The 25,543-nt window shown below is 41.9% G+C and overlaps 1 protein-coding gene across 1 annotated transcript in view; it reads right to left on the reverse strand.

Moving 5' to 3' along the window:
• The window catches only part of wb (wing blister), a 65,465-nt gene that overhangs the window by 30,504 nt on the left and 9,418 nt on the right, over positions 1-25,543 (reverse strand). Inside the window, 4 exon segments of the mRNA XM_086832193.1 lie at positions 10,826-11,624; positions 11,626-11,647; positions 12,551-14,442; positions 21,274-21,629. Coding sequence (XP_086688319.1) covers positions 10,826-11,624; positions 11,626-11,647; positions 12,551-14,442; positions 21,274-21,629 — 3,069 coding nt within the window.

Here is a 25,543-nt window from a genome sequence, read left to right on the forward strand (position 1 = left end):
AGGATATCACTTAAGAGATTTTATGTCAGAAACGTCACAGTCAAGCCTACAAAAAAAAAATATAAATCGGGAAAAAGATGCACTTACTCCGAGAAATCTCATAAACCCCCAACTGTAAGGTAACAAAGAGTAAAGCAAAGATTCAAATCAGACGAAGATTTGCTGCGGTCCGCGTGAAGACTGGAGGAAAAGCGGCAAAAAAACGGAGAAAATGAAAAACCTGGAAAACGCTTTGGCTAAAAACAGGAAATCCTACACACACACAGAGTGTTCTTGGCTTGGTGCAGCAAATTATCAAAACGCCAACATCTTTTTGACAAACTGCGAACCGAACCGCAACGATCCTGCCCCCCGTGCGTTCCTTTCCTTTCCTTTCCTGCCGTCGATCTGCCAAAATCCTCTTGGTGGTCCCGGGACACACATTTCTCAGTTCTCAATTCTCATTGCTCATTGCTCATCGGAGGAGAACGAACGCGAGTCGCGCTTAAGACAACTTTTCTCTGATTTGCTGCGATCGCGATCGGCCATGGAGCTCCGAATGCGTTCCAGTTACTCCTGCCCCTCCAGGAGAGTTTCGGAGGTCCATTACATGGCTCGTTTGGGAGATCGGTTTGACGATTGACGAGCCTCACCGTCATTTTTCATGCAATGATCTTTCTTTTATGGCGTCCCCGGCTCGGTCCTCATTCAACGCATCGTTGACCTATTGAACCATAATGCCGCATCGCCGAGGTGCACATGTGCCGCAGAAGGATCGGAGTCTCCCTCCCAACCCTTTAGTCCCTCCCCAACAACACCTCGATTCCTGTCCAGCAACCGCTCGGAACCTGTTCCCGCCGCTACTTTTCCCGCATGAATCATTATTTGTTGTGCCAAGTCGGGGGTCTCTGCCACGGGTAGGGAGTGGCGGAGGGTTCCCTGTTCCTGGCCACAGACAGCTGCAAGTTTGGCCAGCTGAGAGCCGCTGGGTGCAGGCGAAGCATCCTCGTTTGCGATCAGTTGTGATTGATACTATTTATTGGTTGTTTTGGCTTCGACCCGTCCATAGAGAGATACGCCAGATGAATCGGACGCAACACATCTCATACGGCAGGGTTGTCAGACTATCCAGCAAAGAATTCAGGTTGATCAATAGGAAAGCGAGAAAGTGTATTGAGTTAATGACATGATCGGTATGTCCAAATAATAAATGAAAATATTAAACATTTACTAATAAATAAGGAAAATACAAATTACTAAAACTATACAAATGATTAAAAGATTGTATGCAATCCGAATGGTTGCTTCCCAAGTGTCTGACACCCATTCCCAAAGTTACTTATCTGTTTAAAACTTATAAAGAGAAAAAAGATTTAATGAGTGTACCAAAAAAAAAAAATGTTATTAAGTAACTCTTTGAAGTATTTTCTACAAAAGTTGAGGATTATATAACAAATACCCTAATATACAATGGCATTAAAAACTAATCTTTTAAAAAGTGAGAGAAAGAGAAAGTTTTGAAGTTGAAGAACGATAAAAACAAGCCAATATTTTTATAAATTTGGTTCTAATTGAAGATTTTCGAACAATATACTTTTAGATATTTTCCAATTATTATCCTTTTAAAGAAAATCTGTATTTATAGGTAAATTAAGGTAAGGTAATTTAAGTGTTTTAGCATTTATCATTCATAGTCATATTAAATTTAAATTTAAATATAATTTTTGAAATTATTTTCAAATGAATAAATATTCAAAATGTAATTTTGCAAAGAATTTGTAAAGCTTAAAAGTTGTTTTACATTTAATTTTAGTGTTCTTTCTATTTAACAATTATTTCTCGAAATTTATATGAATAATTGCAGCCCAATGCCAAAGTTAGAAGGTTTTTTATGGGAATAAATCTCTTCATATTATTTCCACTTACTAAAATAATAAAAAATAGTATCTGTAGAGCAGTTTTATATTGAGCCACTTTGGCAACTCTGGACCGATCTCAGGTAATTCTTATCTAAAGCCAAACGGTTTCCCTCTTAAGCACTCTTCCCCATCTAGTAGTAGTAAGTCCTTACTCCTTCGTTCTCGAACTCCCCTCTTCCATTCTAACCTTAGCTATTGATGAAAGAATTTCACTAGTGGCTCTACCGTCCACTTCTTGATAGTTTTTTTTCTTCGTTTTTCAATTTTCCAACTCCGAGGTTGTTTGGAGGCAATATTATAGATTACACTCGTGCACACCGACTTCTATGTTTATCTATGGACATGTATCCCCTCCGTATCCGGCGTGGAGCGTGCGAAAAAGTGGGCGTCGTCAGGTTGGCGCAATCTTTGACCTTTTGATCTTGTTTCCACAGCCATCGTTTTTCCCCCTTTATTTTTTTGGCCAATGTGTTGTTTCTGGCCAGGGGCAATTTTTTTGGTGGTTGCAACTGTTGCAACTTCCTTTGCGTGTCAAGTGCAAATGCATTAAGTTTTGACGTTGGCCAAATGTTGGTGTCTTGCCTGTTGCATTTCTCTGGTTTTTGCTGCTGCTGTTGCCGCAGCTGTCGTCTTGATTTTAATTGATTTTTATGCGGCTTGCTGAAATTGGCGGTAAAATCTTTGTTTAAGTAGCCAGAGAACGTGTTGCTATGAAGCGAAAGTTTAACAAAACTTTTGGTAGTGGAACTATGGCGAGGAATTGGTTAACTACTGTCCTGTAGGATTGGTTTTAACCCTTAACATTAGCTTAAACATAATATAACGTATCAGTCTTGGATAAGGATACAGTTTTCCAAAGATATCTATCATGTTTGCCGAACTGAAAATATTCAAACTGTCAAGTTGAACTCCTCCGTATCCATTACCCTCTACTAACCATATTCCTCCCAAACACAGTCACGGATTTATGGCGCTTGTCATCATTGAAATTAGCAATTTTGTTTAATTGCAATTTACTTTTATTGGGCAAACAACAATTTCCGTTGGCGATGCCAACTCCAAATGGATTGCCTGGCGATCTTTGCCGTTTGCGTTGTTAATTGCACCTGTGATTTACGTAGTCGATTGTCAACACACGCAACGAGGCGCATAAAGTTTCGCAGAAAGAGGGAAAAGGATCCTTTCCTCCATGGAGGGAATTCGAGGGAGGAGTACTATTTACATTGCCGGATTGATTAAACGACTCGAATTGACTTCAGTTTGCGTGCTCGTGAGATGAGACCTCGCATACTGTGAGAAATGGTGATTGATGATTGAACGCGCTCTGGGGGAAAGTCGGGAGAAAAGAGAAAGAATCGGGCGGTGCTCTGGGCCAGGCTGCAATCACTATCTAAATGTATTTGACATGTCTGGGCGATCACCGGAGAACTCGAGCCTCGAGGCGGACACATTAAACTAATGGCACACAGTGTACCAAAAGTAACTACTTCGACATTCTTTTTACGACATTTTAATGCGTGTGGCATGCGTTGAAAGCATTCTAATAACCATAAAATGGGAACTGGAAAGCTTGCATCTTATGGATGAGTCAAGCCATTCCCAAGATATTAAATTTTTTAATCAAAAGTATAAAAGAGCTCTAACGGAAACATGGATACAGCTTTGTATTAGCAAGTCGCAAGCTAGTCTTACTAGGTGGAAAGTAATTCTTTTTATAAAAGTCATGTCTGTCCGTGAAAGTATAGCTCAGTATAAAGGAAAATGTTGTCACCTGACGTGACATTAATTGCCTGCCTTGTGATATATTTATGTTATGCCCGGACCACACGAAGATCTCTGCAAACCTCTCTCAAAATATGACAACCGAGATCCACGAGATCTGCATTGTGTGTCCAACAAACCTCACCACAAAAAGTTGGCAACTTTATCAAGAGCACAATTTAAATGTCAGGCTGATGACGTGTCGTGTCTGTTTGTCTCCAGGACACTGGCACTGTGGACCCCTAGATTTGGGATGCAGATGTGCAGATGTGCCGTGGGTCTGGCCTGGTCTAGAGATATATTTACTCGTTTTCGTTGTGGAGTGACTGCGGCAGCAGCTGGCACACAAAGTCCCAGTTGTGGAACGGAAGTGCAGCAGTCTAAACAAACGCAAGTGAAGCTGCAACACCGATTGCATGGGAAGTGCTAATCGTCCAAAGCCTGCCGCACGAACCAAACGCCTCGAGATCTTAATGATCAAAATGGAAAAATGGAACAGAATTTTGCAAAAACATATTTATAGATGTTACGAATAGCACGGAATCATATATTTACTCAAGTAAGTAATAGAAAGTCAAATTGTGATTTAATAATTATGAGGGTATAGATTTAATATTAGAAATTGCACACAATTTAGATATTAATAAACGAAAAGGAAACTCCTAAGAGCTTATAGATTTAAGTATATAAATAATATGTTACCAGTACAAAATAAAACCTTTCCTTTCTGCATTTATATGCCCGATGATAGACTTTTCACCTTAATAAAAAAGAAAGCCCCCAGAAGCTAGTGCTCCTTGGTTGGCCAACTCATCCAACGATTTATGCAAAGGGCCGGAGTCTCTGGGGTAACAAGATCATTAACGTGCCACATGCCGCTGACGGTCAAAATTCAAAGCCGCCACAGTAGCCGAGGCAGCAACATCATCAGAGGCAGAAGCAGCCACATTGGCAACATTGCCACCATGGAGTACTACAGGGGATTCCGAGGAGCATCTGCCGCTTCCATAAATAAAAAGGAGTCTCTTGTCGTCTGCCCTGAGATTCAGTTGGCAGCAGAAATTATGACTGGAGCTGGAGAGAAAAGCATTAGCAGCAGGTTGGTACCGGGACTCCGGAGGAAAGTCGAAAAAGCGAGCGGACACTGGCGCTTTTTTTAAATGCACAGAAAGAAAAACATGTGATCTAACATATCAAAAATCATATAAATATAAAAGTTATTAAATCGCCCAAGAAGGTACTGGATAACTTCCATAACAGGCATGAACGAATTAAAAGAATTGACATATTTTGGAATACATCTCTTATTGTAAAATGAAAGTTTACGAATGAACGTAAATTAAATTGAAAGGTTGCACCATTTTTGTTCTGTGTGCTGGGTACTGGGCTCAAAGCCGGGATTTAGCGGCTTTTTGTTGTGCACCGCCTCGGGAGGTTAGTCACACATGCGCGGTGATAATTCAACGGCAGCCACGGACGGGGCAACATTAAATGGTAGCAGCAACAATGAATCTACCTCCAGCAACATGTTGCCGGTGTCTTGTTAGTTGTGCGGCAAAAATCGTGACAAAGTGCTGCCATTGTTAGGCGCAAATGAAGAAAATGCCATTGTGGAAAAATCTCTGCGAAAAACAATTGCCGTGCCTTGTTGTTGCTGCTGCTGCCGTGAAAATGCTAGGCGCACGTTTTGTAATCAATCAATGTGCTGTTAGAAGCCAGAAACCAAGAGCAGGACCAAAATATTTGGCTGCCATGTTTCCAGGCAACACGCCGAAGAGTCTAACGAGTTGTCATTTGGAGTGGAGAAGGTTCCTGCGGAGAAAGTACTGTGCATTCTGTAGATTCATCAGGAAAATTTTTGCCGAAAGTAAGGGGGAACACTTAATAACTCCATGCTGCCGATGATGTTGGGAAAAGCAGGCGATTATATCGCGTGGGCATGAAGTGATTCGAGTTAAGGATAAATAGAGGTTGATGGGAGATACAACTAAGTCAGTTATGGTAAGTTTTCAACTTATAAAATGAGCATAATGTATCTTGTTCTCTCCTGACATAAACTAAATCAGTTTTTAGACATTGCTGTTAAGGGAGTTATTCTCAGAGAAGCCCCAAAAAGTATTTGTTCTATCAACTGAAGCCAGTTAGTTAATTTCTCGCTTTAAAAAATAATAATATAAGACATTTTTCCACTCCGTCGTTGTTCATAGGTATGAAAAGACATTGTTGTGAGAACACTTGCATCTCTTTTTCGGTTTACGAGCAGCTAAAAGTCACACCGAAAACGAAAACTCACCTGACTGAGAATTCTATTTGTGAGCTTGCACCTGCCACTCACTTCCTCGATTCTCGAGTGCTAACTGAATCTTGAAATTGCCCGGAGAAGGCTTCTCTTCGGAAAATCTGGCAGCCATAAAGTATGAATATATTGACCGGCGAACGTTCAGTCCGATTTCCATGAATGGAGTGCAATTCAATTTGTGTTGATTTTACGAGACTTGAATAGTACTCTCCTCCAGTCTGACCAATTTTACAGCCAACTAATTTTTATGAAGCGCAAACTCCACAACTCGCTGTGAGTTTCCCAGTCTCAGTGACCCTAATGAACTGACATGGGACGACGACTGTGCCACAGACTGTGTTTCTGTGGTGCGGCGCTTGCTCATCCGCGGGCGAAGTGGATGCCACAACGACCTCCTTCCCCCCGAGCTCCACGATTGTGTACGAGTGTGTTGCAATGACCAGGGACTCAAAAAGTTTATTGACTGGAAATAATTTATTAATTATTGTGTGCGCCTGACTTGGGTTTCATTCACGTCTCTGGGGATGCATATATTGCCTTCGAGAATATTATTTTCTAATTAATATTTTCGTCAAAGCTGTGGAGATTACGCTTAATAGCATCGTTTGGGTGGCATTTTAAAACTGATTGCGGGGCTTGACTTTTGCAATCGCTTCTGAGCCTGATTAGTGGGCATAATAATGGCTGTAATCGAATCGATTGATCACCCCAAATGGCTGCCAATGATGCGAGGTGTTACATGACATGGAATGTGACAAGACAGCGCATTTTGCAGTGCTGGATGGGAGGAAGTGCTTAAGTGCTTTTCATTGTGGGAAATTAATTATAATTAGGTTACTTATTAACCATATTTAAAGATCTGATCGCCTTAGCTCTGGTGCAGTGTCTGCCATGAGGCCTTTCTAAGCTCTCCTCCCACGCCGGTGAACAGAAAAATAAAAATGTTGCATGCAGTATCCCCGAAAAATAGGACACAATTCCTGCACCAACATATGGCTGACTGGCTGACTGGCTGCCTGGCTATAAATCTCAGCCTTTGTCTTGCCCAATCCCCGCTTGGAGCTGGGCTACATAGATTTGCACTCGAAAAGTTTGCGGCGCATGCGCGACGAAGAACATTTGTACGAGCAATTAAAATCACACCACGACCAAAAAGGAGAAGCAGACGACGACATGGACGCTGGCGATAGCAAAACATGGCAACCAGGCACTAGATACGGATATCGGGCAGGAGGTGGCAGGAGGCGGCAGGAGGCGGCAGGAGACGGGCCTTCGATTGGAGCGAAAGTCTGGGCCATAAATAAGAAAATCAAAATGCCAAACTTCTTGCCCCTGCGCGGCGCCCCCGAAAAGTGTTTTCGATAATGACCCGGTTACTGTTTGAAAGCCTCCTCTCTCTGGTGATCAATTTATATGATGATTTTAGGGGTATTTAGTTTTGGAACTGACTTTCTGACTTCCAATAATTATAAATATGTTAAGTTAAGAATATGTTTTTTATAAGGTTTATTATATAAAAGGTATTTTCCCTATGTCATGATTTTTAATGATCAAATATTTTATAAAGCATAATGATGAATATTATATTAATGCTGTTTTCCTTGTTTTCCATTTCCCTTATCTCTGTAATTTGAAAGTAGGAAAAACAGGAAATATATACAGCAGAGAATAATGTATTTAAAACGAAGCAGGATAGATCGAAACTTTATCATTGCGAAAAATGGGAAAAATCAACTAAATCAAGTAGGAGTTTTCCAATGAAAAGCTTAAACTAAAGTTATATAACTACATATTTCGGATTTTTTGTTTTATTATGTCGATAATATCGATATTTCAACTATATGTTTCCAAATTTTAAATTTTTATATATCAAACTTTTGCTTTCTTTATAATATAATTAAGGACTTTACTTTAAGCGATATATAAATTGGACTATCCTTCCTTCACTCCTTAAAAATACACATTGCGACATATACATTTTTCTATATTTATCAATAATGTGTGACCTTGGGTATCTGCTAGTCGAAAGAGTATAGTTTTCTTAGAACCAAATTGATTGGAGCAATAAATTCGAGTATTTGTTTGTTTTGCATTGGCAATTGTAAACAAATTGTCACTTGACAATTACATTTGTGTTGGCCACATTCATTAGTGTCAATGTTTTGGCTTTGCATGCATCCGTTACCGTTACTGCGGCGATTTATGTCACATTTGCTGATGTGCTTGGAAATTATTTGAAATTTATTGCCTCCGAGGATCCTCTTGCTCCATTTCGAGTGATGCGTTGACAGGCCAATGTCCAAAGCCACAACTGGAGACTGGACCGAGTATGCTGCTCCATTTTGTCCATTTATACGCTTCTTGATTACCTTGGACAGACTGTCTGTCTGTGTCCAACTGGTCGTGTCTATAAAGACGCTTTGCCATGGCAATTTTTCAGCCTCATCATTTTGCAGCTTGGTGAAAAAGATACTCCATCGCTTGCCGCAACATTTTGAGTACAATTATTTCTTTTTGGTGGGCATAATTTTGTAATGGCTTGGCCTACTTGAGAACTGAGGCCTATTAAATGGCTCACATATGTGCGATATTTAGCTTTTTTTATATCCAATGACATATAAATAACTCCAAGTAATTGAAAGTGATGAAACCATTTTAAAGAGATTTAAAATCAGGGGTGCCACAGAAATCACTCCCTCACACAAAGCCATTTGTTATAGCCCCCTGATAATCAATATTGATTCGAGATATTTCCACATATTCTTCATATATCTAAAATATAGGGAACTAGAAAACTATTTAGTGTTTCAGAGACGGTTACACATTAACTTTCGAGAAAAAATACATTTGAAGAGGGTTTCTTTTTTCCACGAGAATTACCATTATCTTCCCAAAATAACTTATTGCCTCTTTTTAAGGCACCGCCAATGCCACACAAAAATAAAACGTATAACTTCATTTCGATTGGATTGCCTGGGCGAAACCACAACAAACGCAACCGCATCCACGAAATGCAATTAATTGTCAAAGTATTTAACACAAATATTTGAAATTGTTTCGCTAATCAGTTGCCTCGAGCGAACAGGGGCAGAGTCAAAGTGGATACGAATTTTGCTAGCAATTTTCAATGTTTTTTTCGGGGTTTCGCTTCAGAGTCTGCGTCCAGAGCATTCCGATGTCCATAAAAATGTCACAGCAGCGGAATAAATGCAGCCACAGCCATAGCCACAGCCCCATTAAAATATGCCGATCGGCTTGAATTGCCAAAGTGGCTTGGCTTGGCTTCGTTTTGGCCTGGCTCGGCTTGGTCTGGGCCTGGCTCTAAAACTGGACACCATCGTGGCTCCATGCAGTCTGTGCCCGAGTCTGAGACTTTGCTGTGGTCCACTCAACACGAAAGTGTGTATGGGGCTACTGGGGCCGCTGGTGAGCGGCAAATGGAACTGATTACAAAATATGACCGCCGGCTAAATGTATCTCGCAGTTTGCTGCTTAATTTCTTCGATAGCTGCACAATCTTCTGCGTGGGTTATAAATATTGCAGCGAGCTCAAGACCAAACGCACGTGCTACTGTTGACGATTAAAGCGGTTTCAGCTTGACAAAGTTGGTAATGGAAATGTGGACTTAAGGCTAAGAGCATTCTTTACAAGGAACTGTCTAAAGATTATTATTAGTGTGGATATAAAGCTGTTTATTCCAGCATTTCATATTAAGTAAATTTCATCCAATTCTTGGAAATTTAATTACAAGCTCAGAGCTTCCATTTAGTCAGCATAAAGGAAACCCATCTGAGACTCTTTCCCAAACCTAAAGACCATAAAATCAGAAGAGTGAAGTTGTCTGCTGGGAAAGGAAAAACGGCAACGGTAGTCAAAAGATACAAATAAAAACATATTGTGCAATGCTAAAGAGATGACAGGCCAACAATTAGAAAACATAAAGAAAAGCCCCCCGGGGAAGCGAGATGCGGGTACAAAAGTACATTTAAATAGGGAGAAAAATAAAAGACATTCGAGAGAGGTTGTGCAATCCGAGTTCTTGTTCAAGTACAACTCAATGAACACAACATACTGTGCCACCTTCTGCATTTCGTTAACAAAACAAGCCAAGTGGTTATCCGAGACGTGTTTTTGCCCATTGTCCATTCTGTAAATGGTGTTAAAAAAGATAGAAAAAGCAACTTCAAGGAGAACCGGCCAACAAAAAGTATCCCATTACAATGGTGTGTTAGTAATGCATTTTGAATGATGGCTGAGTTGAATTTGAAGTCGGAATGGCCTCAGGAAAAATGTTAATGTCCGAGCTTTATGAAATGATATAATTAAGAGGCAATTTATTGCATGTGAGATTAACTACTATTTTATTTTTCCATGTTGTTGAAGAACCTTGCCAAGAACTTTAAAAAAATAAGTAATGATTATTACTGGGTATTAGTCAACTGATTTCAAAGCTAATCGGATGCACATCCCTCACAGAACTTAATGGTTTCCATGTAAATTCATTACTACCCAAAACAATTAATAACGAATCTCTGAATGCTTTAAAGTCAAATCACTTCCTTGGAAGATCATTCGATCAATCGACCGCATTTTAATTGCCACAAGAAACAGATGCACATCCCACCCAGAGCATGACTGATTTGTGCATTAAGCTCTTCGAAACGAGGCCAACGGGGAGAGCCTCGAAAGCGAATCACTTGGCAGCACAAAGTAGAGCACCAATTGAATTATGTTTTCCAAGATATTGATGGACTGCCCACCTTCTGGCACGCTCCACATCTGGTTTCGATAGAAGCTCTCGATTTATTTGGGAGCAAGTTCATTTGAGGCATCCCTTTGTTCTAGGCTGTAATCTCGGGTACTTACCCTCGCAGGCCACCGCGTATTGTTCCTCAGGCTCTGGAACCAGTTCCCATTCATCCTCATCATCGTCGTCTTCGCCATCGCCATCAGCATCGCTTTGCCGCAAGGCTGCCAGGTCCTCCAGTCGGTCAGCAGTGGCATTCATGCCAAAGTATCCATCCCGGCACTCGTGGCACTTGACACCCATCACTCCTTCCTTGCACTGGCACTGTCCGGTCCTCGGGTCGCACCTGTCCCGGACCTCCGAGCCAAGGGGATCGCAGTTGCAGGCCGGGCACCGGAGCTCCACGTGGGCAAAGCCGGCATCGCACTCATCGCACTTCTGACCCGCATATCTCGGGCGGCACAGGCACTGGCCATCGGTGCTATCGCAAAGCCCGCTCTCGGATCCCTCGGCATGGCAGAGGCAGGGTTCACAACCCACGGCTGGGTCACCCCAGTGGCCCATGCGACAGCGTTCGCAGTGCCAGCCCTCGGTGTTGCCCCGGCAGGTGATGCACTCGCCGGTGGTCACGTTGCAGGGACCGCCGGCGCAGTCACACCGCTGACAGCTGCTCCCCAACTGGAGGGGATCCCCGAAGTAGCCATCGTCACACACCTGGCAATGGTCACCCGTGTAGCCCTCCGGGCATTGTGTGCAAATGTACTCCGCGTGCTCGATGAGCTCGAACTGTGGGTTCAGGTCTCGGTAGTTGTAGCTCTTCAGCTGACAGCTTGGGGAGAAGTTGTTGGAGTCCTCGGACAGGGGACAGGCGCAGCGCCGGCAGTCATGCGGGGTGCCCTGCAGGGGATTTCCATAGAAATCCCAGTCGGCAACGTTCGCATCTGAAAGATGGAAATATTTAAGCGTCTTGAGGGTGGTGTTTACATTACTACTGTATAAGGTTATTATAGATCATATACATTTATTTAAAAGTTAAGACCAAATGTTATGCAAATGAAGTATGTATTTATCTTTTACACCACAAAAAATGAATTTGTTTGAGCAGCATAAAATGATGTATAAAGCCACGTCAGGACGTTCTTATTGCATGAATTAAAATTTTGATGTAATCTCTGAGAACATATTCTTTATTACAGGTTTAACGCTGACTAAATTTAATTTAATAGCTAACTTTGTTAGCTTTGGTAGTTATTTAACTTCAGAAAAGACCAGATTAAGATACTTCAAGATACATAATTTATTAGTTGAGTCAGTCAAAGCAGAAATGTTTAGTCCCTTAAAACAGTGAAACAAATCAATTTCTGTTTGAAATAAAAAAGAAAACAAAAATGTAAATGGTTAGAAGGCAGTCTGAGAGTGAGTTTGAATAAATCGAATAAGTGTAGAATTGTTAACAGACAGTTGGAGGGCAACTGGATGCGCTCACAGTTTTAAAAAGAAAATCGTTGTAATGAAGTTTGAGTGGCGTCTCGGCTAAACTGTCTGGTACTTGACCTAGCTAGCTATGGTGAGTAATTCAGCGCGCCAACCTCATATGTGGTTCGTGACTTTGCTATGTGTGTATCGTGTTTTGTGGAATGTATCTTTTTCATAGAAGATGTATCTTATTAATTGTTCCGGAAAGAATCTAATAGGACTTTTGTTAAGTGTTGCTAGTGATGTTAAATTAAAAGTATTCACAAATTAAGCCATTTTGATTAATCAATCCATACATGTGGAAAAAATTACTATATTCAGTAAAATTTTTTTTATAATTTTAGGATAAGTTTTCCATTGTTACTCACCGATCTCCAAAAGTATTGTGCATACAATCGCCACAGTTTCCACTCTGCAAATCGCAGGAGTTTGAGTGACCGTTGCAGGGACAGGGGATGCACTTGCTCAGCAGTTGGTGATCCGAGGTATTCTCGTAGATGCGCTTGAATCCGAAGGCGCAACCTTCGCAGGAGAGCCCAGTGTATCCGGTGGGGCACAGACACTGCTCCACTTGGCTAGATGATTGACCTCCTAGCTCCACGCCACCGGAATAGATTACAGCCCGTCTTAGGGAAGTGTCCCCCTGGTCAGTGTGGAAGGCGGCGCGAATGAGGATAGCGTCGAGCGAGACGAGAACGGAAAGGAATTGCGACCTCGTGACGGGCTCTCCATGATAATCGCCATCCTCTGTACGTCGCAGTCTGGTCTTAATATCCTTGACAGAGGGAGGCACGTGATACCAACCCTCCTCGGTTAGGGAGATATTCAGGCTGGCCTCTAATCCCTCGAAGGACTCGTCCCCGAAGGCAATCTTTAATCCGTTCTTTCCCCAGAGAATCACATTGGGTCCCGTTGTGGGCTTACCCGAAGTATCGCCTCGCAGCACATACCAGGAGAGCAGTAGATGAAGCCGTGCTCCATAGCTGGTGAGGCGGTTGCCAAGGTAACCCACTGGAGCCTGCCAGTAGATGGCCTCCATTTCGTCCAGTTCGTTGGCAAAAATCAGGCGGTTTTGCTCCGCATCCACGGGTATCGGTATTGGTTGCAGTCTCTGGATGTTCGTTAGCTTCCAGTCGTTCAGCGTTTCAAAGGCCAATGTCTGGAGCTTGGCACTGCTGCATGTCTGTGAAACACCGGAGCACCAGCAACTGGTGCATCCCAGAGGATTTTCCTTGCTCAGATCAAAGTGCCCGGGGGCGCACTCAGAGCAGGTGCTGCCCTCCACATTCGCCTTGCACTGACAACTGTCCGCACAGGATCCATCGGATGCAGTGGTTCCCCTTTCATCGCATTCGCAGCGCTTGCAGGTCTCCCCGTAGTAACCCGGAGCACACTCCTCACAGCTCTTGCCCTGGAAGCCCTCGAGGCAGTGACAGTGTCCGCCTTCCGGCTTACAGTATCCGGTGGACCGTTTGGGATCACAAGAGCAGGGCAGGCAAGGATTGGTGAGCGGGGCATCCAGCTCACGGTAGTAACCGCCCTCGCAGAACTCGCACTCGTTGCCGGCAGTGTGATTCAAGCAGTTCTGGCAGATGCCCTTGTCCAGGAAGGCGTCGTAGGCACAGCTCTCGGCATGGCCGTTGCACTGGCAGATCTCGCACTCTCCCCCCACTCGGTAGGGTCGATCCTGGAAGAGCGGACAGCACTCGTCGCAGTGCCTGCCGCAGGTGTTGTGATGGCAGACGCACTGCATCAGGGGGTCCGATGGCGACTCCTGGGTGCGATTCGCATGGCCATGGCAGTCCAAACGGGCGCTTACCCGCAGCTGCTTCAGGGAGTAGAAGCTACGCTTCTCCAGCGAGGCGGAGTCCAACAGCCAGTCCACACTGTTGTCCAGGTTCGCTGTGGAGTGCATTCCCTGGAGGCGTATCCTCAGGTAACGAGCGGTTATGAACTCCATCAGCTCGGGACTCTGGTCGGTGGCACCTGGTCGATTCTTTAGCAGCGACACGTGCAGCTCCCCGTTCTCCAGCGGCAGCGGCTTAGAGAACTGCGTGGAGCAGATAACCTCGGTGTCGTTCTGGAAGACGTACTTGCCATTCTGCCCGGACAGATTCCATCGACGCCTGCAGTCCGCATCGCTCAGGCCAAAGTACTGCCAAGGCTCAAACTTAATGCCGTCCAGGGATCTCTCCAGAATCCAGGATGCAGGACGGGGAGAATTGGCCGATTTTAGCAGCACAAAAAATATTTGATAGGTCTGAAAGTAATAGAAAGTGCGGAGATTACATAAGTTTCAATGGAAGAGGTGAAAATATAATAATATATTATATAATGAGAAAAAGGTTTTCAATCTCAAGATAAAATATGATTATAATTATGGCAACTCGCTCTTTTAAGTGAGTCGTTATGGAAGAATGCCAAACCGAGGCGATCTCTTGATCCGTTTACTGCTTTAATGATTAAATGTTCTCAACCTAAGATGTACCAAAATAACTATAATATTTTTAAATATCAATGTGTTAGCTTTCATATCATATTTCCCCTGCAATCCATTTTTTCTCTCCCCACAAAACTTGTCTGCCTTCACACCTCGGCATTACGGCTTTATAGCCACTGGGCTCATGAGCTATAAATTATCAACGCACCCAAATGTCAATGTTTCTGTCACCAGCTGATGTTTCTATTCAGCAATATCTTTTGCATCTGTGACTACCAACAAACTGCGTTCATTCGAGGTATCTGTGCTGAAGCACTGCGTTAGTACTGCGAAATCTTTCAACCCAACATTTCCATTGCCGCGTCATAAATTTCCCAGACTGTCAACCAACCGCAACCCTCCAAGCCAGCCGCCCAACTGTGGCTCCTTCAAAGTGGCCGGCAGCCACGGCTGACAAACGATATTTGGAAAAATTATTGGAGGGGGCGGCAGGGGAGTTATAAAAAAAAAAGCGAAATGCCAAAAACGTCGCGTGTTCGAGACGCTGAAAATGTTGCGCCTATCGAAGATCAGCGACCAAAAACGCCACACAAAACCCGGGACAGACCAAAATTAAAAAAAATCAATAAAAGGCATGCAATTGAATTTTCCGACGGGCGGCTTGTGTCGAAGGTGTGGCCAGGTGTATAATTGATTACGACGCATTGACTTAGGCCGGCCACACGGCGCCATTCAACCAGGTACGCGTATTATATTTAAGTATTTCGTTTTCAGATTCAACATTTTTTACCAGTCATCATAAGCCACCGAGATAAAATAAAAAGCAACTCTATCGAATTTCAAAGCCACTTGTTTACCCGCAACTCACTAAGTAGCTAATGGCATCGTCGCACACACAGATTTGACCGATTTGCCCGGGCTGATAAAATGCAAATACACACAAGAAGTCAAAAGAGGAGAGGCGTTCGCCATACTGGTTGCCGCCTGTATTTGATTACAGCTACAACTGCGCCTGTCGCACTGATAAGATTAGAGGAGTAAGTGAAGGAGACTGTACAAGGATAAGTAATAGAGCTGGTCACACAGTGCCTGCATGTCAAAGCATGTTCTAGGGGGAGAATCTTTTGTGGAGAGGCTAAGGAACTACTATATAAATAATATATTTAAGTATTTTCAATTTCCTCAACTAAATTAACAGACACTAACAAACTTACTGCATACCACACTTCCGATTATCCGTTAAGAAGCCACTGAACCTGACACATTCGAATGGCTTATATAAGACTGTTAAGCTGATTAAATTAGAGAAATAAATAAGTGAAAGAGACTGTACAAGGATAAGTAATAGAGCTGGTCACACAGTGCCTGCATGTCAAAGCATGTCGGAGGTGGAGAATCTTTTGTGGAGAGGCTAAGGAACTACTACATATATAAATAATATATTACACTATTACCAACTTCCTAGGCTTGATTCTGACACTAACTAACTTACTGCAAACACTACACTTCCGATTATCCGTTAAGAAGCCACTGAACCTGACACATTCGAATGGCTGAGATAAGTTATCTCTGGTGAATTATGTACGTTGTCCCCATCAAATTTCTGTCCCAAGTCTTGATTGCAATCAGCTTTGCAGCATCCCGAGCTCAGCTTCCGAACTGATTTCCCGATGGCCGAAGAACGAGAACAAGTTTCAGATAAAGGAAGAGGCCTCCTTCTTCCCTGTGGAGATGTGAAAATCGTTGTAGATTGCAATCAGAGAGGCAGCAGGTGATGGCCTCAAGGGTAACGCTTTGACGTTTTTATCAGTTTGGACCAATTGACGGCAACAACTGCAAACTTGTTTACAACAACAACACAGCGATGAAGATCACTCTTTGTATACAAATATTTGGTCAGTGGATAGAGGATCCTCGAGAGGGAATAAACCTGTTGCCAAATAGATACTTGTCAACTGATAAGGTCAAGTCGGCTTGAGACTCTAACCAAATTGCTAAAATATTCAGACGAGACAACTTAATTTGCCATGAGAAGTTACGGTGATAATTTGAGTTGATAAACGAAACTGACTAGAAGAGACCGAGGGAGAGGGAGCATTGCATGTCGTAAATTACACGAATTAACATTTATGGCAATCAAATATTTATCGCTCAATGAAGAAAGTCCATCAGGCACAGCTGACAGGAAACTTCCTCCGCACGAGGAACCCAAAAAACTAACACGGACGCTCCGTTAATTGCCAAAAAAAACACACAGACATAGAAAAGGGAAAAACTCATGACATCGTAAAATTTCGAAAATAAACCGGCGAAAAATTGAAGTAGACAGACTGAAACACCAAAAATAAAAGACAACAAATTTAGGGCTTTGCTTTTAATTTTATTTGGGTCTGCTAGCAAGTCTGCTAGACAGCATTTTATCTGAGTATATATTTTGGCAAATTATGCAGTTTTCCGCCTCATTTGTGGCAACAGAATCTTTTATTTTTCGAACGCTTTTTTGTGTGTTGGCACGCTTTTAGATAACATGGTGAATGAACCCACATGTCAGACATGTTGCTAGTGTGTTTTTGCCCAAGTTTTTCTTACTTTTTCCTCTATCTGACAGTCTGAGACTCTTCGACGTGTTTGGTAGCTCACACTGAAGTAATCGAAAAGTTTTATGTCTGCTGCATTCAGTTTTATCTCTAAAAAACTGGCGCATTAATGCGGCTCAAGAATGAGTAATGTTTTGAGCAACTTGTTTGAATTTCAAGAAAAATGTGAGTGTTCTGAGTTGAGGTTTCTAGGATAAACTTAACGCTTAAATGCTTAGGCAGAATGTGGTTTTGAATTGTTACACAGCTGCACCTCAAATATGTATTAGATACTATTTGTATTTGACTTTTAACAAGTGGAGTTGTTAATCCAGTTCATAGTTTTATCTAATTTTACATACATGTTAAAACCATTTACTTGAAAAGAAATAGTTCGAACATAAAGAAACAAGTGCACACAGAATAAATGGTGTTAATATATTTTTAAGTGCCTGAAAAACCATAGAAATATCTATATAAATTTTGAAATATATCAATTAATAATACAACATAATCAGCCTTATAATAAAATAGAATATATAACTTTGAAGGCCAAGTAAATTTCAGCGGCAAAATGCACATAGTAACCATTATTCATTATCCTTTAAAATTCTAAATACTCAAGAAGACAAGGCCTAAAAAAATTAAGTGTTTAAGGTTTATATAGAATAAATTCTTTTAAAATAATGTGTAGTGCCTGAATATAAATTAAAATATATTTTAAATTTTAAAATAAATAAAGTATACAATACTGTGATATTGACAATAAATTAGAATATATAACTTTAAAGGCCAAATCAAATTTTAGTGGCAAAATGGACATATGTATAGTAGCTGCTATTAAAAGGGTAATAAGGCCATAAATTTCATAAATTTGTAATAGAAGAACTTGTAAATTGGGCTCGAATAAACACCAGAATGGTTTGAACAATTCCCTCAAAAACAACCCAGTGCCTACATTAATTAATCATTTCCCTTTCTACATCAACCATTTAAAATAAATTTCACTTCCTGGTAAATAACATGAAAACAATTCAAGCGAGGCTCCAATCACGTTAAAGTCACAACCCAACCCAAAACCAAAACCAAAAAATAAAACAAGAAAAAAACTTGCAGGAAACTCATGCAAATGCAGATAAATGCCGCGGCAGCTTAGGCAACTGAGGAAGCATTCTTTAAAAGGCAAATTCAGGGAAAAATGTCGAAAAAAACGCCAAAATCGCAGCCAAACAAATAAATAAATTGACCATTAAAATAATTGCTGTGCCTAAAATGCGTCTCGTACGTGGCTTGTTGCACGCTTTGCTTGTTGCTGCCGTTGCTCTTGGCGCTGCACATGTTGCAACAACTTGTCAAACATTTGAATTACAGTTACGAAACGAAAACCCATTGCGAGGCCTATAGTGACCGGACCCACGGTCTATCTCTCCCTCTCAACTCACTTTATTTGTTGGCCAAATTTGGCTAAATTTAATGAAGCAATTAAATGTCTGTATCGGAGAGATACACAAAAAACGAACTAAACACTAAGCATTTCAAATTGGAAATACATGGATTTCGAAGACTGGTCAACCAACTTGGTTGTCATCAAACAGAAAAGATACAATTGAAACTTTATGTAATAAGGAAGATCATGTCTTAAGCCAAAATATTAAATTCTACCTTCTTAAAAACAAATTCGAACTAAGGTAGCTTCCACACTATATTCTAGAGCATATAAAATGAATACTTGTGTTCAAAACTCCTCTTACAGTTCGAGAGCCACTGCTGTGGATGCTCGCAGAACTCTCGCTAGACTTTCAATTAGTCACGCGCGCCCCAAAGCCATTCAGGCATAAATCTAGACATTGTTGTACGAACAGACAGGCTGACAGACTGCTTACTGCCAAGCTGACAGACTGGCTGAATGTGGCTGAAGACTTGGCTGACAAAAGATACAAATAGCCGGACCGACAGACATACCAGATACCATGGTTCTGACCGGTCCGCCAGGACTGCCGGAGTCTGCGAAGAAATATTTTAAACTGTCAAATTGTTGACACATGCCTGTCGTTTCTATCTTTTTCCTGTTTCCCACTGCCTGTGTAAATCACTCGATTAGTCTAATTGTTAAAATCCACGCCTCAAAATCCCAATTTTGTCGCCCATGAACGGAGACCGACGTCAATGTCAAGTTTTCGTCGGGGGTCATAAATTGTGGCATGGCTTTTGGGGGGGAAAACAGAGAGAGATCCCTCTAATGTGTTTCTAAATAGTTGTGACAAATGCTCAGGGTATTTCCATAGACACAATAACACACAACACTTAATTTTCAAGATGGCTAATTAGTAAACTTTTCGAGGAGCTGAGAATGTTTGTGTTCATCAAATGGAAAAGACATCAGTTGGGTTAGATTTAGTCTTAGCAGGTTATTAAAGTATGAATTTTGTATAGGGTTATATATACAATAATCTACGTCTTTTTAACATTGCTTACTAAAAATATGTATACTTTATAGAAAACATCTTTTTATTTCAAGGGAATCACAATCGTCTTATCTAAAACAGTTTGTATTTAGGAAATAAAAACCTAGTTCTGTTTGAAAACCATTTCCGATCGTTGGTCTATGGAATAAATCCAACACATCGATGTGATTTAAATCCATTTCCATGACATTCTGTGAATATTCCTCGTCACTCAAGCAAATCAGAGGAATGGGAGCGTGTAAATTCTGACACATGCCTCTCATTCGACTCCCATTCGAGTGAAGAATCATGGGAACCTATAAATTTTGTTGTCGCTGTCTGGCCAAAAATGTAGTTCAGCATTCGTTGAATGCACTTAAAAAAGAGTATGTTGACACAAACAACCTTAAGGCAGATGACATAAAAGGTTTGACATTTTCGGATATTGTTTCGCCAACTAGAAATAGGCACTGTCAGAGTTAATTAAGTGCAGAGACCAATTTAAATATTTCTGTGGCTGTCGGTAGACTTCCCCTTTGTACAATATACGCTCAGGAATTTATTAATAAACCCGGAGAGCAACGTATGGCTGTCATAAATCTTTCATACTTTACGGCATATGCAAAAACAATGTTTTTAATTTTAAATCACTTCCAGCCCGTGGATGTGCCCCTTTCTTGGGCTGTCCCTCGTTTAATTAAGTGAACGCTCAATGGCTTCGCCTTCGCCTTTGCGATGGTCTGGGCCCCATTCTGGGGCATGTGGCAGTGAAAGAATTATATCAAAACACTGGAATATCTCTCGGAAACTCGAGTGCAAGCTGCACTTGGTATGTCAACTTTGTGTCGGTTGATGCTAAGCAGATGATATATTTTCCATTCAATTTCTTCTTATTTTTCAGCACATGAGGGATCGGAAGCTGTGATGGCAAGATCATCGTTTCAGGGCGATCCATTGTGGGTGAGTGCACTTTGAAGTTCCAATTAACACTATCGGAGAACGATTAGCACCCAATCGAGATGTAAAGATCCATGGGAAGTGTGAAATAAAATACGGTTTTTCGATTCGGGGAGGTCTGTGCCATTTTAATTAAGGTAATTGTTTAAAGACGAGTTAAGCAGCATCCGCAGCATCTTTATTTTACGCGAGGTAAAAGTCTTGGTAAGAAAATACTTTCATAGATTTCTGATATACCTTTAAAGTAACCAACTTTATCTTTAACAGAGGTCATAACTCCTAATTATATGCCGGAAATGAAAACTTGTTCCCCATTAGTTGGATTAGTGAAGGTATCGGTTGATGCCGTCTTTATTTAAGCAAATACGACTTAATCAAAACTCCATCAAATCCAATTTATGTTAGCCATTTTGAGCATTAGAATCGAATGGGCATCGAACGGGTTTCAGGCCCAGCCTGTCATCGGGCAGATCATATTTCAAAGTCTCAATATATGTATCCAGATGGATCACGGAGCTGGCGTTAAATCGCTTGTAAATGAGTGACAGCCCAGCGGCTTAATTACAAACTGGATCACAGCTCGACTGTCAAAAGAGCTTAGCCTGGGATGGCATTGGCATTAGCTGAGACGCTGAGACGCTGAGACACTGAGACACTGAGACACTTCGACTCACCTGCTTCAGATCCAGCGTGATGGTGACGTACTCGAACTGGCGGCCACCCTGCAGCGTTGGGGACTGCCACCAGCTCTCCTCGAGTCCGGATCCCGTCGAGATCAGCGACTGAATTGAGCGTTGCCTGGCACGATCCGAGGAGTGGGCGTTGCAGGTGCCACACTGCTTGGCCCAGTTCCGATGCGGATAGGCATCAACCAGCTTACAGTACTCCTCTGCTCCATTCTGGCCACACGTAGCATTCACTGATATTTCAGCCCGGGGAGCCACATTGAAGAGAGGTGGATAGAGGCCTCCCAATCCACCTGAAGATCCTCCACCGGAGTACAAGTCGTCCATTTTGAGTAGGCGAAGGGCTAAAAGAATACACACAATAAATGAGCATTAATTCTTGATCTTCATCTACAGGAAACCCTTTCTTATGATATGTGTAATAGATTATTAATCTCAATCACGCAATTTTCAATCAAAACAAATGCAATCGGATTTCTCCAAGAATCTACACCATTACTGCAGAGTCTGACAGTTTTTCCCAGGCCAATCAATTAAATTGTTCAACCCGAACAAGTCGAGAACAAGCCCTCAAGCCAGCGATGCCAATAAATCACCTAGCGAGCAGCTGTTCTGGATTGCTTTGAACTTCGTGCCACAGGACGTATTGATTGCAAAAGTATCCCATGGAATGGGGAAACTCTCGAGATAAACTTTATCGCTGACCAGCAGCTGCTGCAGTGCAGTTGCAGTTTCAGTTTAAGCCGAAGCTGGGACCCAAAACGTTGACCTGGTATGCCATTTGCATGTTTTGGTAGCTCCAAATTGCCAGTCCGGGCTGCCTTCGGTCCTTTTCTCTTTTTTTGGCAATTGTCAACACAAAACTTCTGCGAACAACACAAAAATGTTGACGTAATTGCAGGAAAATGGCATATATGTAAGCTATATGGAAGGATTACTAAACAAACTTTTGGCGAATGAGAAAAGTTTGTCCGGGAAACTTGAGATTTGCCTTACAATGGGTTAAGTGTGTAATGAAAAGGCAAATGTTGCCGCCTTCACAAGTCTTAAAGTAAGAGTTATAACTCGTTATTTATTATTAACTTTAAGTTTGATTTGAAATATTGCTGGAATATAAGCAAACTATGAGAAATATCGAATTCGTTTCCATTTCAATAACCCCCCCAAATTTGACTAACTGTTTGGGTTTTATTAGGTGGCGCTTTCAATTTGTCACAACATTTAATCAGCAAAACTTTTCTCACTTAAGCTGTCAGCGCGGAAAACGTGAAAATACTCACTGGAAGTCTGGGTGTAAAGGGGTGGGCCTTGGAGGCCTAGACATACTTGCAACACCGCGCAGACGTTGTTGAAAAGGCCAACTCCAGCCCGCAGCCTCCAGTGGCCGGGTGCTCCATTCAACACTCAACAGTTAACAGTTATTTAACAGTTATTTAACTTCTCTCTTTTTTCTTGTTTTGGCTACCGCAAATTTGTCATTTGTCAAAACATTTAAATGCCATTTGCCGGTTTTCTTCTCGGTTCGGGAGGCGATTTTGACAGCTGCCGATAAGTTTTTCTTTCTTTCATGCTTTTAACACTTTATGCCTGAACTTTGCCCGGGGCAATGTTTCTTGGTTTTTTCTCTGTGACTTGAACACATTCATATTGATCGCTTTAAAGCCTAGTTTTCACATTTGTATCTTTTCCAGTCACTGCAAACAAAGTGAAAGTTATTCTCTTAACTCTTAACCAAGTCCATATGTTTGTTACCACAATTTACCCAAAACCTATGTTTAAAATGCATATTCTTTGTCTTGGGCCTCTGTTATTAAGTCCCTGGTTATTTTATGGTTTCTTTGGTTAATGCTTATACGAATATTCCATTAATTTTAAAGCCATTTTGGTAATTGAGCCGTTGGCCGAAAAGTTGCGCAGAGTCAAAGAGTCTTCTTCTCCAGAGGAGCCTATTTATGGCCAACATTTTGATTGCCTTCCATTCCGAGTCATCCGCCAAGTCATCCCAGCAATCACCCTTCCTTTTCGGTCTTCGGTAGCTCCCCGCTGAAATGCATAAAATTTGGTTTCGTCACCCAACCGAGGAGAGATGTTTCGCCCCTTTTGGGCTTTCCACTCCCTTATTGAATTTAAATTAAATTTTTCGGCTACTGGAAATCATTATTTTCATACAAGCGGAACGCAATTTATTTATGCAAAAGAGGCAGAGAAGAATAAAAATGATTGGATGAGAGAATCATGCTCCTTCGACAGGAAGCACTTCGATTGCCGACTAACTAGAGATTACCTTAACAGCAGCTTGTCCATTCCATCAATCCCTGAACCGCAATCGGTGGAGGTTCATTCCCATTGCAATCTTTGAAGTTGGAGCACAGATCCAACGACTTAATAAGCAGCTGGCCATTGAAATGGAGTTGGAGTCGGGGGATGCCCCACTCCTCTGTAATTTTTACCTCCAGCTGTGTGTTTGTGTGCATAATTGGCCACAAGGCAAACAAGCAGGGCATCCGACTTGGCCAAGATAGCCAAGTTCCCGGCAAACCAGACCAAAAATAGTGCAAATATTTCCGTACTGTGTGCGCCACATCGATACGGATGAAATGTGGCAGATGCTAGCTTGGATTTTGCAACGAATCGAAGGATGTTCAACCTTCTTTCACAGTGACTTCCAATTAATCCAATTTTGAAAATTGCAAACTAACTGAAGACTTTAGTTTAAATAGTGGCTTTTGGTAGCTTTCTGTCCGAAAAACTCTTGACAAGAACTCAAATCACAACTGGATGTAGGATCTCGCAGTCAAGTAATTTTAATTGAAGAGGAGGAACCACTTGTTCATGTATTTGTATTGTATTTAATACTGATTATACTCAAATTATAATCACTCAGTGGTCAAAGTATTCAAAGTTCAAATGCATCTCCCACACATCGCTCCTGCAGCTGTGTGACTCATTCAAACAATACAAAACGACAGAGTTGAGTGAGTGGCAGCTACCAGTCTTCAATACCAAATCAAGCATTACTTGCATAACCCAGCGGAGTCATCGACCACATTGTCCCGCGGAGCAGCATGAACATCATCATCGCGATCAGCGGCCAGGCCAGACCAGGCATGGATAAATATTTTTTTTCAAAACACAACTCGAACAGAGCTCCAGACATGGCGAACATGGATCCGAGAACGCGGACTGGATGCCACTCGAACACGTCGTCGTCGTGGTCGTCGTCGGGAAAAGCCGGTAGCCACCTGGAGGAGGAGACAACTGTGGTGCTATGGTGGACGGAGCATGTGTTCCTTCGCTCTTGAAGCACCCACTGACGGGGCCCCCCCATAAGAACCCAGCAGATCCATCCATCCATCCGCAGCTCCATTCCAGTCTTGGCCCATTCGGTTCCCACTGTTGCCCGGCTTTTAGCCAAAGCTGCGCTGCACTGAAGCATGTCCAAAACGTCTTCAGTTCTGGTCAGTTTGATGCCCATGCTCTTCGCTCCTTCATTTTATTTCTTTTCTCGGAAATCTGTTGACGCAACTCGCCGGCCCGTCTCGCCGACGTCGTCGTCGCCTTGTTTGTTGGTTTGTTTATTTGTTAGCCGGTTTTGTTTATTTTCAATAAATATTTGACATTTGTCTATGCATTTTCCCGAACCTCCGGGGACAAGTCAAGCGTTCGGCTGCCAACACCGACCGGGTACATTAATTTTTCAAGTACCTCAAAACCAGTACCGCCCCCTCCCAGAACCCAGAACTAAGAAACCACCCATAGAGTATCGTAAAATACAAGTATGACGGAAATTGTCACCTGCCCCATCGGGGAAAAGTTCTTTTAGCGGATGTTTGGGTTCATCTTGGCTGCGAAAGGAAAGAAAACTGCTTACCAGGAACCAAAGGCTTTTCAAGCTTTGAGTGTGAAATTCCCAAATAAGTGTTGAATTTAACGCATTGCGTTTGGATCTAATTCTTAAATATGCATCCATAACGATCTTAGAAGATTATTCTTTTGGGAAGTGATGTGCCGAGGTAAGCTATGTTCTCTTTGGATTAGTAACAATACTTCTAATGGATAAAAACATAAATTAAGCAATAATATTATATTCGCTTGAAATAGTAACATATAAGAGACATACAATCAATTTAAAAATAATCAACAATTTTCCAATTGCTTCAGAGAATCAAAGGTCAACTACAGCCAGTCGTTAGGCTTCAAGTTCTTAATTAAGCGCCCAAAAGACTGACTTTTGGGCTTATCTTATCAAGAATCGGAA

Source organism: Drosophila serrata, unplaced genomic scaffold (genome assembly GCF_035046125.1).
Source record: "Drosophila serrata isolate PLE 108 unplaced genomic scaffold, ASM3504612v1 contig_245, whole genome shotgun sequence".
Lineage (NCBI taxonomy): Eukaryota > Metazoa > Arthropoda > Insecta > Diptera > Drosophilidae > Drosophila > Drosophila serrata.